The sequence below is a fragment of the Miniopterus natalensis genome, chromosome 11, assembly GCF_054644295.1.
Source record: "Miniopterus natalensis isolate mMinNat1 chromosome 11, mMinNat1.hap1, whole genome shotgun sequence".
In the NCBI taxonomy this organism is placed as follows: domain Eukaryota; kingdom Metazoa; phylum Chordata; class Mammalia; order Chiroptera; family Miniopteridae; genus Miniopterus; species Miniopterus natalensis.
In genome coordinates this window covers 60,436,911-60,453,837 of record NC_142091.1, presented here as the reverse complement: position 1 = coordinate 60,453,837, position 16,927 = coordinate 60,436,911, and the positions used below count along the sequence as shown (strand labels likewise).

Genomic DNA, 16,927 nt, shown 5'->3' with positions numbered 1-16,927 from the left:
ACCTCCCTAGCAGCCTTTGGGAAAACTTTGTAACGAGGCTTCTGCTTCCTCTCACTGGGAGGCTGGAGACTGTCGCAGACGGTACAGGGCAGGGGAAAGTCCAGAGGAGTCAACTTGATGGCAAGCTATGGACAATAATCGTCAAAACTTGTATTAGAGCATCTCGCATTGCCTATCACGTGCGAGGCCCACGGACATCCTTGCCTTCATGGAGCTAACATTCTCGTGGGGGAAACCTATAATGAGAAATAGAAACATGCAAAATACAGTGTTAGTAGGAAGTGCTGAGAAGTAAAACTGAGCCAGAAAAGGGAGTATTGGAGGTGTTTACAATTTTAGATAGAATTTACCTTGAGTTTTTGGTTTGCTTTGTTTTGTGTTTTTGCCGTGTAAAACACCTCGCACTTACCGTGTTCCAGGCGTCATTCTAAGCACTTTGCACAAAATAATTCATTTAACCTCAGTAATAGACCTATGATGTAGGTACTGTTATTATCCCCATTTTATTGATGAGGAAACCGAGACGCAGAGAAGTTGCCTTACCCAAGGTCACACAACTAGTAGGGAGCAGAGCTGGGATTAAAAGAGCCCACGCAATCTGACTCCCTGCCCTTAACCACTGTGGAATACCATTTGATGCTATTTTGTGAGCACTTGCCATGTGGACAGTGGCGCCGCAGTTTGCAAGACCACCCAGGAGCACGGGGAAATTTAAATGGCAGCTCGGGTCAGGTAACGCTCTCAGAGGAGGTGACCGCATGGCCCAGGGAATGACGAAGCACCAGGTGAACCACGAGGCCGAAGTGGACTTCAGCAGGTGGGGCAGGAGTGGCCAGGGAGGGCTTCCTCCTGGAAGGTCTGAGCCAGGCCTGAGGGAGGAAGGATGGGGGAGAAGCAGGGAGGAGTGGGGACAGCAGCCAGGGAAGAGCACGCAGGTGGGGCTGCCGGCACGCACGCTGGGAGAGAGACCGTGAGGCTGGGGGGAGGTGGCGCGTTGGGTGTCAGGTCTCCCGGAGGCGCCTCTGTGAATGCAGGTTCCAGGGCTCCGTCGACTCATCCCCGGGGAGCCGCCGTCCTCGTGAGGCGCGTGGCCCGTGGCTTCAGGCGCACTTGTGTCCCAGCGGCCATGTAGCCGTGGCATCCCGGATGAGCGCCTCTCTCTCAGCCCCGTTTCCTCACCTCCCGCATGGGGCATAATAGTACCTGCCCATAGAATTATGGTGAGACTCGGCCCCTGGCACATGGTAAATGTTCCGTAAATGTCACTCTGGGTTTCGTTGTCCACATGACAGCGATGATTACCCCTGGAGCCTGTTAATCAGCTTCTTTCCATTTAGCCTCTTTATGTTGCTGAAGTAGGGATGGGCCCAACACACACAAGAAGTATTTTCTGCTCACGAGGCTCCTGGCCTGCTTTAAACCCCAAATCATGTACAGATGTGTGGGGGACCAAAGCCAGGCATGTGCGGGGATGAAACAAAGCCAACTTTTCGCTCTGCGGCAGTTGGCGTTTCTCTCGATGCCCGATGCTGTGTGTTCCTCGGCCTTGGTGTTTACACAACGGTCTGCGGGTAAACAGCCCTCTCGCCCATGATTAATCTCAGGCCATTTCTCTATCTCTGGGCATGAGGCAAGGATTTATGAGGTAAGGAGATGTTGTCTGCACACAAATAGCCTAATAAATAACAGCGCAGGCTGCAGACAAGCGCCTGCCAGCATCCAGCTGCGGGATAACTCTTTCCTCCGCGGCCTCTGCTGTTACTGGCCCCGGAGAGGATTCCCGGCCGGGAGGCAGCCGCTAACCACCCACCTGAACTCAGGGAGCGACGGGCCTCAGCCGTCGGAAAAGCTCTGAACTTCTCGGGAGCGTGAGAGGCGACAGTAACGCGCCTCTCCACCTTCCCTGAGACGCTTCGAGGGGTGAGCTTCACCGCTCAGGTGGACCTGGGGTTTTGGTTTGAGTTCTGCTCTGGCTCGTTGCGAGGCCGTGGGCAAGGTAACCCCTCTCTGCTCCTCATCTGTAAAGTGGGGCTAATATTAGAGCCCCACAGTAGGGGTGTTGTGGCGATTAAATGAGGTCATGCATGTGAACCACACACAGTGACTTACGTGGGATGTGGCAGTTTAGTGTAGCAGCAGCGATAGTGTTATTTTAAGTGCTTAGCCTGGTCAAGGTGAGCTTACTGCATCCTTAGCACTTTATACACTGTAACTCACACTCTTTACAACTCTGTGAGGTAGACACTGTTGTTATTCCCATTCTAAAGATGAAGAAACTGAGGCACAGAGAGGTACAAGTAACTCGTATACCAAGTTTCCTGAGTCTGGCTCCACGGCCTGTGCTCCTCACCCATCTGGCATCCTGCAGTGCTCATGGAGATAGTCCCTCCTCTCCCTTCAGGTGTCCTGTGTCCAGTGGGCCTAGGGGAGGCAGGTCATTCCAGCACAAGGCATGGGGTTGCTCCGGATGACACTGGGACCTGTGGTTCTGGGGCAGAGGCCTGTGGAATACGTGTCATCGTGTTTTTCCCCCAGATAGTTTAGCATCTGCCTTTGGTCCCTCTAGGGTATGACGCCACTGATGTATGCCTGTGCTGCTGGGGACGAAGCAATGGTCCAGATGTTGATTGATGCTGGAGCAAACTTGGACATCCAGGTGTGTAAGCCCCAGGGCTGCCCCAGGTCCCTAACCCAGCTAGAGAACACCCCAAGGACCTCATCAGCCATGCTGCATGCTGGGTGCAGTGTTTTGAACAATGGGGTAGAGGTGTCTCAAAAGACTGGAAATACAAGGTGCATGGAGATCACAGCAAAGATTTGGGGTTTCTGAGGGAGTGTGCTGAAGGGGGGAGTTGAGTGGAGAGAATGGCCATGATTCTGTTACTGTTGCACCTTTTATCTTTTACCAACCTGATCCCCAGTCATCCCTACCATCCCCATGCTCCTGGCTCTCCCTTCCTCGGAAGCATGAAGTGCTCCCTCTCTGCCCAGGCCAGACATCACTAATTGAACATCCTCTCGAGCCTTAGCCACTTGTGATCCAGCCAGACATTTCCAGTCCAATGTGGAAAGCACCTGAGTTGATGCCTAGCCGCCATCCCTGCAGGGTGCCCCCTTCGCTCACTCAGGTGCCTGTGTGACCTGCCCAAGAACGCCCCTCACGCACGAAGCACTGATCGCTTGTGGTATTTCCCCAGGTTCCAAGCAACTCCCCGAGGCACCCGTCTGTTCACCCCGACAGCCGGCACTGGACCGCACTGACATTTGCTGTGCTGCATGGACACATCTCTGTGGTTCAGGTGAGCTCAGGCCACTGGGGCCTAAAGGATTTGACACTCCTTCCCAGAGCTCATGTAATGCCCCCGCTGTCCACTGGATTGAGAGTCCTCTGAGGGCAGGGGTCATGTCCAGCTCGTCCATCATTGCCCTCAGCCCTGGCCTGTAGGAGGGACTCAGTAAATGCTGGTTGCCAGGCTGGCTGCACGTCCTGCCCTTTTCAGTTACTGTCCTAAGGATCTGAGCAAAGCTCCAACCTAGCCCAGGCTGGCCTGCAGAGATGTGCCCCATACTTGTCTGGCGCCCAGTTGCCCCGACGGGCAGTCCTCCACCTCCTCCGCCTTGGTGCAGTGGCTCCGGCGGCGGTGCCCTGACTGGTTTCTGACAATAGTCTCCAGCTGACAGCACCCCCTGCTCTCCACACACTGGGATGGGGCTCGGAGGTCAGCCTGGACCCCCACACCTGGTCCCCGGGTGAGAGGCAGACGGGGTTTCCTTGAGACTGCCAAGGATGGAAGGTGGCTTCCTCCAGAGCAGCCTGTCAGGAAAGGTGAGATAGAGCTGAAAGTCACTTGAAAGTAGTGCAGACGCCACCCTGGCCCCAAGGCAAAGCTGGCCCAGCTCAGCTGAAACTGCCTGGTATCTGTTAACCCTGCCCCATGTGTCCCCTGGCAGGGCCTACCCTTGGCAGAGTGGGGAGAGGCCACGGGGTGTCCTAGACAGAAAGGTTGTGCCGCAGGCCCCCCCTACTTCCCAGCCTTGGGCAGCTCACTGAACCTCAGACGAGAACCCTAAAAGCCACTAGTTATCGAGCCCCTGTGGAGAGGTGTGCACCACTCCACTTAATCCCCAGCAGTGCTGCCAGTCCTCTCCCCGTTTTTCAGATGAGGAAGACTGAGGCTCGGTTGAGGCGCCTGCCTCAGGTGACCCACTGGCTGGGTGGCCTCCATTAGCACTCAGCTCTTTCTAACTCTAACGCCTGTGTCCCACCACCTCCGCTGCCTCCTGGAGCCTCGGTTTCCCCCAGTAGAGTGGGGAGGGAAGGCAGTACTTTCTATTCTGCTCATCTACGTGAGTTCTTACAAGGGTCACTGCAGAGTAGCTCAGAGGTTCCCACAGCTTAGGGGCTTGGTCCAGTGCCACAGGAGTGGAGGTGACGATTCTAGAAACTTGGAGCCCTGAGGGGAACCTGGAGTTCTACAGCTCCAGTTCCTCGGCTGCTTGGGTGAGCCAGGTCGAGTCCGTCCCCACAGCCTCCTGCTGCACACACCCCACACTCCCTGCCACACTTACGTGTCCTCCCTGTGCCCCAACAGTTGCTGCTGGATGCCGGCGCCCACGTGGAGGGCTCGGCAGTGAACAGTGGCGAGGACAGCTACGCAGAGACCCCCCTGCAGCTTGCCTCTGCGGCTGGTAAGTACAGTGCTGCCCTGCTGAGCAAGGGTCCCCGACCGCCCTAAGGCTCCCCCTGCCCCTCCCCAGTGTCACCCACCTGGAGCTAGACATTTGGCCTCACACGTGGACCCCTGTGGTGAGCCTTGAAACCCCTCCTCTGGGCCTCTGGGGGCCCCTCTGGCCCCATCTGCCAGTGTTTCTGCCGAGCTTGGCGCCCAGGCAGGCCCAGCAGAGGGGCAGTGAAGTGGGCGGTGGGCACATCCTTAGTCCGCCCTGCCTTTTAGGGAACTACGAGCTGGTCAGCTTGCTGCTGAGCCGAGGCGCCGACCCCCTCCTCAGCATGCTCGAAGCCAACGGCATGGCCTCCTCCCTCCACGAGGATATGAACTGCTTCAGCCACTCAGCTGCCCATGGCCACAGGTACCTGCCTGGGCTTCCTGCCCCCTGTGATGTGGGGGCACAAAACAGGACTCAGGAGCCCCAATTCCCCAACAGGGAGCAGAAGAGCTTGGCTGGAGATCTTTCCAGACATGGGCAGGGGGGAGAGGAGGGCAGGGTTATGTGCCAGAAGGGAGATCCAGGTCCTCCACCAGCTCGGGGGCCCCAGAAGTTGGAGGCCTGGAGACGCTGGGTGGCGGCAGGTCGCTTAGAGGCCCCACAGCTGGTCCTAGGCAGCCCTGGGACTGGAGCCTGGGGCTCCCGACGCCCAGGGCAGGCTCTTTGTTTCCCATAAGACTCTCTGCCCTGCAACTTTGGGGCTGCCTCAGAGCCATGGCCCTTCCATGCTCGGTGCTGGTCTCTGGAGCACAGCGGCTCCAGACGCTTCCACACAGCATATGGCTCAGCCAAGCAGAGGCTCGGACGGCTCTGTGGGAAATCACGTCCTGCTCCAGGAGCAGATGGTGGGCCTTGCTTGTGGGGGCCAAGCCTGCCCAGGGGTGTGACGGGCAGCAGCAGGCTTAGAGAGCAGAGCCATTAGGCAGCTCTGGGGGAGCAGAGGGAGACAGATTATTAGAAGGCAGCGAAGGGCAGGTGGACACCTACTTCTCATTCCAAACACTGTTCTCAAAGCCAGGCTGTGCCCTTGCTGTGGTCCCTGCCCCACGATGCTTTTCCTCTACACCTGCTGCTGCCCCACACTCACCCACCTAAACCAGCCTCGCCCTCAGCTACCCTCTTGCACATCATGGCCTCTCCACACCACCCGTGCCCGTATTTCCCCCCACGGTGGTCTCTTCACCCTGCGTGGAGATTGCCTATCTGCTCACCTGCTTCCGGCTCTCTCTGGAGTGACTCTGGTCCTTCAAGAGGTCTCTGGGCCATGAGCTTGGCTGCCTGGCACAGCCTGGCCTCCATCAGAGTGGGGAGGGGGGTGTGTGAGAAGGGGGCCGGGCAGGGCCACTGGGAGGAGGTTCAGCCCCCAGGTGACCTTTGGGCCATTGCCCATGCTGCAGCCACCCGAGCCTTGAGCCACAGAATGTCACGAGCCTGGGGCTTGGAGCCAGAGTCTTGGGTCTCCACTCCTGCCCAGTGTGACCTTAGGTTGTATTTGTTACCTGTAAGTGGCAGTGTTCATGGGACCTCACAGGGTTAACTGCCACAGTACATGGGAACATGCTCCATCAAGTGTAACACCATACATATTCGTCTATACGAATGAGTTCTATGTGACATTCGTTTTCACGTTCTTATTGAAGGAAGTCAGTGTAAGCACGGCTATGCTGCAGACGTTTTACATTAAAGGCTGGACGCTGGCTCAGAGGACCGCTGTGGGTCAGGCTCTGCATTTGAGGCCGTCACACTGGCCCCACGTTAACTCCTGGAGAGGGTGATTGACATCTTGTTCTCTGGACAAGCAGTCAGGGCTCAGAGAGGTGGAACAACCTGTTTGAGATCACACAGTCAGGACAGCAGAGCCTGCCTGGCCCCCGAGCCCGTGACTTCTCAGCAGTACCAGGATGGCAGGAGGGAAGAGTCCCCAGCACCCTCCCTGGCCTCACCCAAGCCCCTAGCCCAGCTTGCCTGGGTGGGAAGGTCATGAGCACTTCTGCCTGCAGATGACCCAGAGCCAGCCATCTGGGTCATGGGGCACACAAGACAGCTCAGAGGACACCATCCATGGTGGGGACCTCAGGCATCACCCTCCTTTGTCCCTGGCCCACAGGAATGTCTTGAGGAAGCTCCTGACGCAGCCACAGCAGGCCAAAGCAGACGTGCTGTCCCTGGAGGAGATCCTGGCCGAGGGAGTGGAGGAAAGCGACACGTCCAGCCAGGGCAGCGGCAGCGAGGGGCCTGTGCGGCTGAGCCGGACCCGCACGAAGGCTCTGCAGGAGGCCATGTACTACAGCGCAGAGCACGGCTACGTGGACATCACCATGGAGCTGAGGGCACTGGGTGAGGCCACGGGGTGCGCGTGTACATGCACATACATTCATTCTGATGCTCTTAAGCAGGCCAGAGAGGGCCATACGGGCACACAGGCCACAGGGCAGCTGAGCACAGGGGGCTTGGCCTACCCAGGCCTGGTGGTGGAGGCCCTGGGCCTCGGGAGTCCTCAGCAGGGACTCATCTGGGCTCATCACCCAGATCCTCAGGTCCTCCACCAGCCCTGGCCGTGGCCCTGGAAAGTCTGGCACTGTGAGCATCTAATACTAGGAGTCAACATTTCTGGTCAACAAGATGCTCTCCTGTCCCACGCCAACCTCTTTCATTCCTCAGGTTTGCAAGTCTCTGGACTTCCCTCCTCCAGGGAGGCTGGTCACAGACAGACCTGGGTGAGGTCGCAGTGCGTCAGTACAGGAAGCACAGGGCCTGGTGCCAGCTCACCGTGAGCACCAGTGCAAGATGGCAGCATCGTTACTGTCCGGGGGCACACACACCCAGGACTGCATCGAGAGAGCAGGAGACCACACTGCCTTCTTGTAGCAACTGGGCCTCAGTGTTCTTCACTGTAAAGTGGGGTGTCACTCTCTCTACAGTCAGTAAACCAAGGATGCTCATGCCACTTACAGCAGGTCCCAGGAATGCCGTCTGTCCTCCTTTAACCCACAGTTGGGGGGGGGGGGCACTATCTCTCTAATTACCGGGAACAGTACTAATTTTTACCATGGCCTCACAAAGTAGTTTAACTTTCCCTGTGGCCCCCGATACTCCCAAGAGCTGGTGGACAGCAATGTGATGTACACTAACCGAGCATGACGTGGGCCCTGGTAGAAGCCCTATGATAGGACAGGGTTCATCTCAGGCTTCTAGACAGGTGTGCGGCCTGTATGTCCTGCTTATAATTAACAGGTCTGCCCCAGTAAATAATTCCAGGGCCCACAAGCAGTGGGGCCAGTGCAGCCACAAGTTGAGCTACAGGCCGTCAGAGCGGGCACCCTGCATTTGGGTCGCAGCCATTCCTCCACCTCATGCAATGAGGACTCAGAATCCCCTCTGACTTCTCATGGAGGCCTGTCAGGGAGAATGGGTGCGGCTGTTCCATGGCTGCGCTGAGGGCATTCAGTATGCAGGAATGGGGTGCAGGCTCAGGTAGGACAGGGAGGGGTACTCTCTGGCTCATCCAGAGAAAGCCTACCAGGAAAGGGGGGAAAGGGGGCCAGTGTGGGAAGTGTTCTGCCCAGGCAATGACTGCCTGCCCTTCCCCTGCCGGCCCAGGTGTCCCCTGGAAGCTGCACGTCTGGGTCGAGTCCCTGAGGACCTCCTTCTCCCAGTCACGGTACTCGGTGGTGCAGAGTCTCCTACGGGACTTCGGCTCCATCAAGGAGGAGGAATACAATGAGGAGCTGGTCACCGAGGGCTTGCAGCTCATGTTCAACATCCTCAAGACCAGCAAGGTAAGTGTCGCCGGGCAGGTCCCCACCCCAAGCTCAAGAGCTCTGTGTTCCAGAGCCCAAGTCCTGACCCAGACCATAGGACAGACACGCAGAGAGACACCCCCCCCACAGACAGACGGATGACACAGGCACCCTTAGGCACACAGGTGGACACCTGCCCCACACCCAGACTTGCACTGCCTGGCTGCAGAGGGCAGAAGCCATGCATTTGTCTGGGCCGGAGCCTGGCCAAAAAGGCAATCTGGGGATTCAGTGGTGAAGGAATAGGCATCTCTTGCCAAGGCAGATCCAGGAGGAACAAAAGACAGCGGCTGCTCGAATCCCAGCCTGATGTATTTTTAAATCAGCCTGACGGATCTTCAGCTGTAAGCAGACTGCCAAAGTGGGTGGGCTCACAGCCTCTCTCTGCCTCTCCACCCCAGAACGACTCCGTCATCCAGCAGCTGGCTGCCATCTTCACACACTGCTATGGCAGCAGCCCCATCCCCAGCATCCCAGAGATCCGGAAGACGCTGCCGGCCAGACTAGGTGAAGGCCTGTCCCCACCTGCCCAGCCACCCACCACCCAGACCTTCCAGATCTCCCTCCCCTCCTCCTTCCCTTCCTCACCCTTTCATCCCTCCCAGGTGCCAAGGCCCTGGCCTCCATTCTTCCCCTTTGTATCCCACCCAAACTGGCACCCCAGAGGTGGGCTCCTCATTTCCCTTCATTCTTCCCTTTGGGTACAGATCCTCACTTTCTGAACAACAAGGAGATGTCGGATGTGACCTTCCTAGTGGAAGGAAAGCTGTTTTATGCACACAAAGTCCTGCTGGTGACAGCTTCTAACAGGTAGGTGCCAGCCTCCTGGGGAAGAGGCTGGGGCTATACCGGCAGCCCCTCAGGGTGTATCACACAGCAAGAGCCCCCCCTCCCCACAGGGGACACGAGGTAGCAGGACAGAAGGGATGAGACCCAGAGTTCCTTCTGGCCACAGGTGCCACGGTCATTCATATGGGGGCAGTGGGGACAGAGCAGGGCTTGGCCCAGCTGTCAGCCCAGGGTGATGTAAAATGTCACTCACTGAGAATACTTCTGGAGCATGGCAGTGATTTTTTAAATCACTCCGTCCCCCGGTGACCGGTCAGGTGATGGATGACGCCATCACCGCAGTGATGGAGTCACATTCAAGACCCGCCTATCTCGTCTCCTTGCTCCAGGTTCAAGACGCTGATGACCAATAAATCAGAACAAGATGGCGACAGCAGCAAAACCATTGAGATCAGCGACATGAAGTACCACATTTTCCAGGTGAGTGGATCTCTGCGCTGCACGCTTTGGGGAAATACCTTCTCCCCCAGGAGCCCATCCATCTGGGGTGGGGGGCAGCTGTGGGTCAGTCATAATCTTCCACTCCATCCCCAGTGCCCCCGTGTTCTGCAAAATCAGTAGTCAGGTTGGAGCACCCAGAAAAGGTAACCATTCCATTGTTGGGGCTGTAGCTTCAGAGCCTGTCTCACAGGTCCTGGGCTTTCCCTCTGGACAAGGGGTCTGGGCAAACTGACAGTCGTGTAAGAATAGGCATACACCACACACGTGTGGGCTCCCGCACACAGACACTGCCCCAGCGCCTGTGGGAAATGCAGAACCTCAGGCCCCACCCCAGACCTCGAGGTAGGCCATGTGCACACGGGTCAAGAAGCACTAGCATTGGCTGCATCAGTCCTCTGGAGCCATGCTGGCCAAGCAGAAAGAGCCATGATGATTCCCTCCTGGTTGTGGAAGATCAAGGTCAGGTCTTTTGATCTCTGAGCTTTGGAGAACATCAGAGGTTGCATAATGGAAAGGCCACAGGCTGTCTGCCAGTTGTAGCAGACGAGGTCGGGAGGAGACAGGCTGCGACCTTAGCCGAACCCCAGCTGAGAGCTCCTTTCTGGAGAGAGGCAACTACAGGTCTCTAGGCTGTGTGGTGGGCTCTGGGCTGCTGGGTGACCATTAGGGGCTGAGACTGAGGTCAAAAAGCAACTAGTGGGGGGGGGGGGGGTCCTGGCCCTTCACAGGACAGGCTCGTGACCTAATGGGAGAGATCAGTCTCCCAAAAGCCCCCATCTGAAATGGCTGTTTCTCTCATGCTCCCTTTAGTCATTTATGGGTGCTAGAGAGATGGCAGTAAACAGGCCCAGGCCCCTGCGCTCCAGGAGGCAGGGCTGTGAAATAGTGGGATAGGTGTGGGGGGAGAGCAGGGGATCCTGCTTGGGACCCTTCCAAGAGCAGACCCACCAGCCCCAAAGGCTGCCTGCTTTGGGAGGCAGATGACCCACGTTCTCCCTGAGGAGTGCCAGGCTGTGCAAAATTAATCCACCTCTGCCTCCCAGCCACCCAGCTCCCTCAGCAAAGCCCCAAGGGCACAATTCTGGTCTGACTTCTGTGGACTTGTGCATTCTAGTGACCCCAGGGCACCACAGATGGCTGGGCCTTGCCTGTCTCCCAGCCCACACCCCCTCTTGCCAAGGGGCTGCCCCGAGGCCATCTTTTAGCAAAGAATCCTGGGAGGGTTTACCTGCCCACCTGCTCCATTCCCAGCCATGGGCCAGGGGCTTTTGCACTGATAGCTCACAGCTGTCCTGTACGTGCCCAGCATGGTGAGAGGGGGTGGGGTGGAGGAACCCAGGCATGGGCCCACCCGATGCACAGGCCACCTGGAGGGACAGGCACATATGTGTAATGGCAAGATTGCCATGGGAGCCCCCACTCCCCCATGGGGAAGGAACCAGGACTGGCCCTAGCTAAGACGAAGCTGGCCAGGCCACCTCCCTGCTCCTCGCCCCAGAGGTTGGGCTCCTTCCCTAGACCCTCTGGTGCCTCTTCCAGCCTGGGCCCCAACCTAACAGAGCCCGACTGTGCCGCAGGAGCTGTGTTTACTTACACACTTGCCAGCTCCTTGCTGGGGCTGTTTCTTCAGCCAACTAGGGACATTTTTCTTTTTCCAACTAGGAACCTCCCTAGGCTCCAGTGTGATGGCAAAGTTTGTAAATCAGACCTCAGCAGGACTGAATGTAGTTTCTCCCCTCCTGGGCCACCTCATTTGATATCCCAGGAAGGACCCTCTGATCCCAAGAGCTCCAGTCAGCCAGGTGGCCTCTGGCCCAGACTCCAGCGGCTCTGTGCTTTCTTTCCAAGGGATTGAATCCAAGAGGGCCCGGATCTGGCTGTCACCTCCACATGGAGTCCTAGCACAGACAGGAAAGCTGGGGCTGGCTTCTGAGGGCAGCCAGTGAAACTGTTGTCCCCTCAGGCCCAACCTCCCTCCCAGCCCCATATTTAGAATTTAGGTACAAGGAGGAATGATCAGTACGGTACCTGGTGCACTCGGAGGGCTCTGGCGTGAGTGTCAGGGGAACTGAGTGACTTGAGCCATGTCAGCTTCCCTTCTCAGGCCTCAGTTTCCCAGCTGTGAATAGAATCTTCCCTCCTGGGCTAGTAGTCTATCCTGAGGCTGGAGAGAAAGGTCTTGGGGTTGACTTCTCGAGTCTCAGCTTGAGCGGGAATAGAAGACCTGCAGACATTAACATAGGGAGGGATGGACATGGCTGAGGTCCACGGGGGAACATTGGAATGGCATTCTGGGAGCAGGGTGAGGACTCTGGCACTGCGGGTCCATTCAACATTCACACGGGGCCTCTTCCCACTGCAGATGATGATGCAGTACCTGTACCATGGAGGGACAGAATCCATGGACATCCCTACCACCGACGTCCTGGAGGTGAGGAGCTGGCTGATTTGCTCAGGCCCAGGGCCCGGTGCTCACCTGTCCGAATCTCTCTAGCCTGAGACACCTGCCAGGTCTCAACCCTGCTTTCAGCATTTGGAGAGATGAGGGGAGGAAGGTGGCTCTGTAAGGACCTCCTGGTCCTTTTTCTTTGTGTGACAGGAAGGGCCATTCTGAGAGGCTAGGGAATTGTGCACCCATGGAGCCTGACCTTCTGGCCACACCCAGGAGTTAGAAAGGGACTCCCCATGGGGATGGTAGGCCCAGGAGGATCAGAAGATGGCTGGGCCTCCCCCTCACCTCCTCACCACTTAGAAAACAGACCTGCTGTTGCCTGGGCACCTAGCTAGAAGGTCATGTAGACGAAGCCTGTAGCTTAGAGTTGAAGACCTCCTAGGTCAGAAATCCCAGCTAGCATCTGTCCATCCTGTGCCACCTAGGTATCCGATCAAATACTTAGTTGGCCTAGAGCAGAAATAAATCAGGCCATCAGACTTGTCCTGCCGATGTGGGTGGGGCCCTGAGGGTTGGGAGGAAGCAGCGTATGCAGCCCTCTTCTGTTCTGTGATGCCTGGGCCCCAGGCCTGGCCCTGCATACCCAAGGCAGCCTCTGCCTCCCACCAGCTGCTGTCGGCTGCCAGCCTGTTCCAGCTGGATGCCCTGCAGAGGCACTGCGAGATCCTGTGCTCCCAGACCCTCAGCGTGGAGAGTGCCGTCAACACCTACAAGTACGCCAAGGTGAGGACCCCAGATGCCCACCAGATGCATCCTGATGCACTCTGCTCCACCCAGACTAGAAATGCAGGTGCCTGGGCAGCTCTGAAGGCAGTGTAAGGAGCTGAGGGAGGGTTTAAACTCCCTCTAACCTGAGGTCACTGCCGCCCAGTAGGGCCACATGCAGCTTGTGAGATGAGCATGGCACCCAGCTCACATTCCAGCTGTGCCCCCAGGCGGTGGGACTGGGGGCAGATGGCTAAGTTTGAGTCATATCCATTCCACAGATTTACTTGAGTTAAAATAGTTACTGTTCTACGACATGAACACTTGTGTGCTGGGCTTTGTGCTGGATGCTGGACACCCAGCAGTGGATGGTCCTTAGTATGAAGCGTCCAGTCCAATGGGGATAACTGCCATTCAACAAAACATCCCCTATGCGACACAGCCAAAGAAGATAGTGGGGCCAGGAATGAGACCGGTGATATTCCTGGTGGCACAGCTGGGATTTGAACCCAATCAGTCCAACCTGAAGGAGGAGCTTAGGGAGGGAATTCAGATAAGGAGGAAGTCACCTCAAGCTGCAGAGACAGGGCCTGCCTCCCCCAGGACTGCCACCATGGGTAACACCTGGGAGTGAATGGGGTCGTGCTAGGCTATGGGTCTCACCCCTTCTGCCTGACCCCACAGATCCACAATGCCCCAGAACTGGCCCTGTTCTGTGAGGGCTTCTTCCTCAAGCACATGAAGGCCCTGCTTGAACAGGACTCCTTCCGGCAGCTCATCTACGGCCGCAGCAGCAAAGTGCAGGGCCTGGACCCACTGCAGGACCTGCAGAGCACCCTGGCCGAGCGCGTGCACTCAGTCTACATCACCTCCCGGGTGTGAGGCGGGCAGGGGCTGAGCACACTCAGCCCCCTCCGGGTTGGGGCACTGTCTCTAGGCATCTGGGCTGGGAAAGGCTGGGAGCAAGTGCTCCTGGAGGCATCTGGACCACTGTGTAGCTAGGGCCTGTCAACGTACCAGGGCCCCACCGGGCGGGGAATGGTTCTAGAACCTCTTGGAGCCAGGCACATGGGTCTCAGTTTCTCCCTTTCCCCAGACATCCTCTGGTGTCGGTCTGTCCTGGGGTAGTCAGATGTGCCCTGACCCCACCTGTCATTGGTAGGCCCACCCTCAACCCCTTTGTCCCAGAGCTGTTCGCTCAACCAGTAAGGGGAAAAGGGCAGCTGTGGCCAAAGGGTAGCCCTCCCCTCCCCCAATACCATTTGCACCTTGAGAGCCACCGTTTACTCACCCTTGTGCTCCCCTTCTCCCCTTGAGGTCAGCAGCTGATCCTGATTTGCCTCTGCTCTAAATAGCCTCCAGTGATGTCCCCTGAACTCTAACCACCTCTGCTCCCGGGGCCTCAGTAAGCTCAGACTGTCCCACCTGAGGCTCATGGGCATCCTATGAATGTATAGAGTGTATAGTCTAGGCCCCAGGCCATTTTGTTCCAAAGCTAGTACTTTTCTTCAAAGTCAAATCTCTGAACTTACTCCTCAAAGTTGTGCCTTTGAAAGGCTTCCTATGGGCCTCCAGGGACCTGGGGATCCCTGCTCAGAGGGTCACTTTGAGTTCCATTTTCTTTGATATCTGGGCCTACAGAAGGCCTCTTCTGGGGACCACCAACCTGCTCAGTTAGTTAGTGGTGGAAGGCAGTTTCCCAGCGATGCCTTCCCAGCTTTCCAACTGAGCCCCAGGCGGAAGGGGTGCATGGGGTACATAGAGGAGCCTGGTGGCCTCAGCTTTTGTCTTTGCTGCTGAGTTTAGGGGCCAGCATAAAGGGGTAGATTCAGCGTCAAGGGTCAGGCTTCCTCTGTAGGCTCAGGAAGCAGAGCCCTAATTGTGCCCACTGATCAAATCTCTCAAGTGAACAAGTCCTTTAATCTGGACAGGGGAGCAGGGCACACGCTTGTTACTGGGAGCTAAGGGTCGGAGCCTGGGTAGAAGGGAAGGGCTAGGAAAAAGGCCGGCTGCTTCCCCTCTCCTACCTGCCACGACCTGCAGGCTCCAGGCTCTCCTGGGGTGGAGACGTAGCACCAAGCCTGGACTCTTGTCATATTTATGACCAGACACTGGGGGAGCATTCTGGACAGCTTACTCTAGGTGTAGCCTTCCTGGGCTGTCTGGCCGTACCTTAGAAACTATTTATTCACCGAAAGTCCTGGGCACTTGAGGCGGTGTTGTTTGGGTCACCTTGAAAAGCCCCCAGGGCTTGTGATCCTGGAAAATACTTTCGACTGGCTGCTTGAGCTGGATGTACAAAGGAAGAGGCATTATTTTATTGCTGTAATATTGTATGATACTGTAACTGTACATTAATGTCACTTACTGTAAATGTACTATGGTTTTATTAACAATAAACACCTGTTAACAATGACCTTGGCCTCGTTACTCCTGGTAGAGTTGCTCAGAGTTCAGAGCTGGGAGAAGCCCATTTAGGACCAGGAAGACAACTCAGAGCTGATTCCCCATTTATTCGGGGCTTCTGTCTCTCAGAAAGAAAGGACTCCCCACCAAAAGCCATGCTGTGGCCACCCTCACTCACCTCACCCAGGACCTGAGCCTGGGTCCAACCCTCACCAACTCCATGGCAGGGAGCAAGTACAGTAAACTCTCGATTTTGCAGACCTCAATTTAATGGACTTCAGATTTAACAGACAAAATTTCCAGTCATATATATGTGAAAATTAACACCCTGTTAATTATTAAATACTTTTAACCAAGATTTGCTTATAATTAACAGGTTATTTTTTGGTTATTAGTTCAGTTATTTTTAACGAATTTTAGCAAATAGGCCATATGTTGGAAAATACACTGTAGTAACTTTGCCAATGTAAATAAATATTACATATTTACAACTACAGTCTACATATTTAAATCCAAGAGTCACCACTCATAAACAATGTTTGAGGAATGACTAGAACATGATCACACCACATCACACACAGGAATTGGTTCTGTTGTCTCAGGGTGAGACTTTCTGCAGCAGTTTTAACACTGCCAGTAGATGTTCCCGACATGTGCTAAGCTACACCCCAGCTGTGTGCATTTTTTTACTTGCAGTGACTGGTGACTGCACACACTTACTAGACCTAGTCAGTATAAGTTTAAAATTACTGTAACACATATAGAAAAGTTTTCTGTGAAATTAAGTTTTTTATACATAATTTTAATTACACAAACGTGCCTATATAAGTAAAAACATGTAAACTAGCTAATTTGTCAATTTTTTAACATACACATTTGGAAAAACTACTTTATTATCTAACAGACTTTCGGCTTTAACAGATACCCTCCCCCCCCTCCCGAATTAGTCTGTTATATCGAGGTTTTACTGTGCTTCCCTTGCTGGGCCTTAGTTTTCCTGTCAAATGAGGTAGCTGATAATATAAAACAGTTCCCATTTGTTAAGCACGTATGTACCATTGAGCTGGACAGAAAAGGTGTCTGTGTGGAGGGACCAGAGCCTGATGACTGGAATAAGACACCTGTCAGGGGTTTTTCTGATCTTCCTTGAGCCCAGACCCCCTCCCCCAGCCCCAATATGGGAGCTGTTGTTGGGGTCATCTTAACAGTTAGTTGTAAACTCCTGCATAGTCCAAACCTGTATGGCCCAGTGAGGTGGGGGCAGGGCCTTCTCCATCCAGGTCTGGCCTGATGATGGGGCACCTGTCCCTTGGTGGCTGCTGCCTCCAGGACCTGCTGAGCCCGAGCTCGCTGTGCTACCTGGTAATGGAGGGAGGACAGTGAGCCAGTGACTCAGGCCCAAGGGTTTTCCGGACCCAGTTATAGTTTGTTTTAGGTACAGAGTCCAGGGGTTCCTGGCTGTAGGGGAAAAGAAATTGCTAAGGTCACTGGGAATACTGACAGTGGCGGCAGGAGTTGGAGGACAACATGAAGACCTCATGGGGTC

At 55.7% G+C, this 16,927-nt stretch overlaps 1 protein-coding gene and 1 long non-coding RNA gene across 3 annotated transcripts in view; one reads left to right on the top strand and one right to left on the bottom strand.

The window, feature by feature from the left end:
* Window positions 1-14,193, top strand: part of ABTB2 (ankyrin repeat and BTB domain containing 2) — a 145,396-nt gene extending 131,203 nt beyond the window's left edge. The window contains exons 6-17 of the mRNA XM_016206206.2: window positions 2,567-2,656; window positions 3,198-3,299; window positions 4,593-4,689; window positions 4,956-5,091; window positions 6,836-7,065; window positions 8,329-8,507; window positions 8,930-9,035; window positions 9,236-9,338; window positions 9,707-9,797; window positions 12,181-12,249; window positions 12,880-12,993; window positions 13,660-14,193. Coding sequence (XP_016061692.2) covers window positions 2,567-2,656; window positions 3,198-3,299; window positions 4,593-4,689; window positions 4,956-5,091; window positions 6,836-7,065; window positions 8,329-8,507; window positions 8,930-9,035; window positions 9,236-9,338; window positions 9,707-9,797; window positions 12,181-12,249; window positions 12,880-12,993; window positions 13,660-13,857 — 1,515 coding nt within the window. The 3' untranslated portion in view covers window positions 13,858-14,193. The remainder of the gene's footprint in view (window positions 1-2,566; window positions 2,657-3,197; window positions 3,300-4,592; window positions 4,690-4,955; window positions 5,092-6,835; window positions 7,066-8,328; window positions 8,508-8,929; window positions 9,036-9,235; window positions 9,339-9,706; window positions 9,798-12,180; window positions 12,250-12,879; window positions 12,994-13,659) is intronic.
* On the bottom strand, window positions 9,908-16,326 carry LOC107531976 (uncharacterized). 2 transcript variants are annotated; one of them, XR_001602673.2, is made up of 3 exons: window positions 15,148-16,326; window positions 11,847-12,042; window positions 9,908-9,923 (listed from the first exon to the last, which is right to left on the bottom strand). It is a non-coding gene; the product is annotated as an uncharacterized LOC107531976 (long non-coding RNA). The 2 variants fall into 2 exon arrangements; XR_015715291.1 differs by lacking the exon at window positions 9,908-9,923 and adding an exon at window positions 11,586-11,716.
* Between the last annotated feature and the right edge of the window lie 601 nt (window positions 16,327-16,927).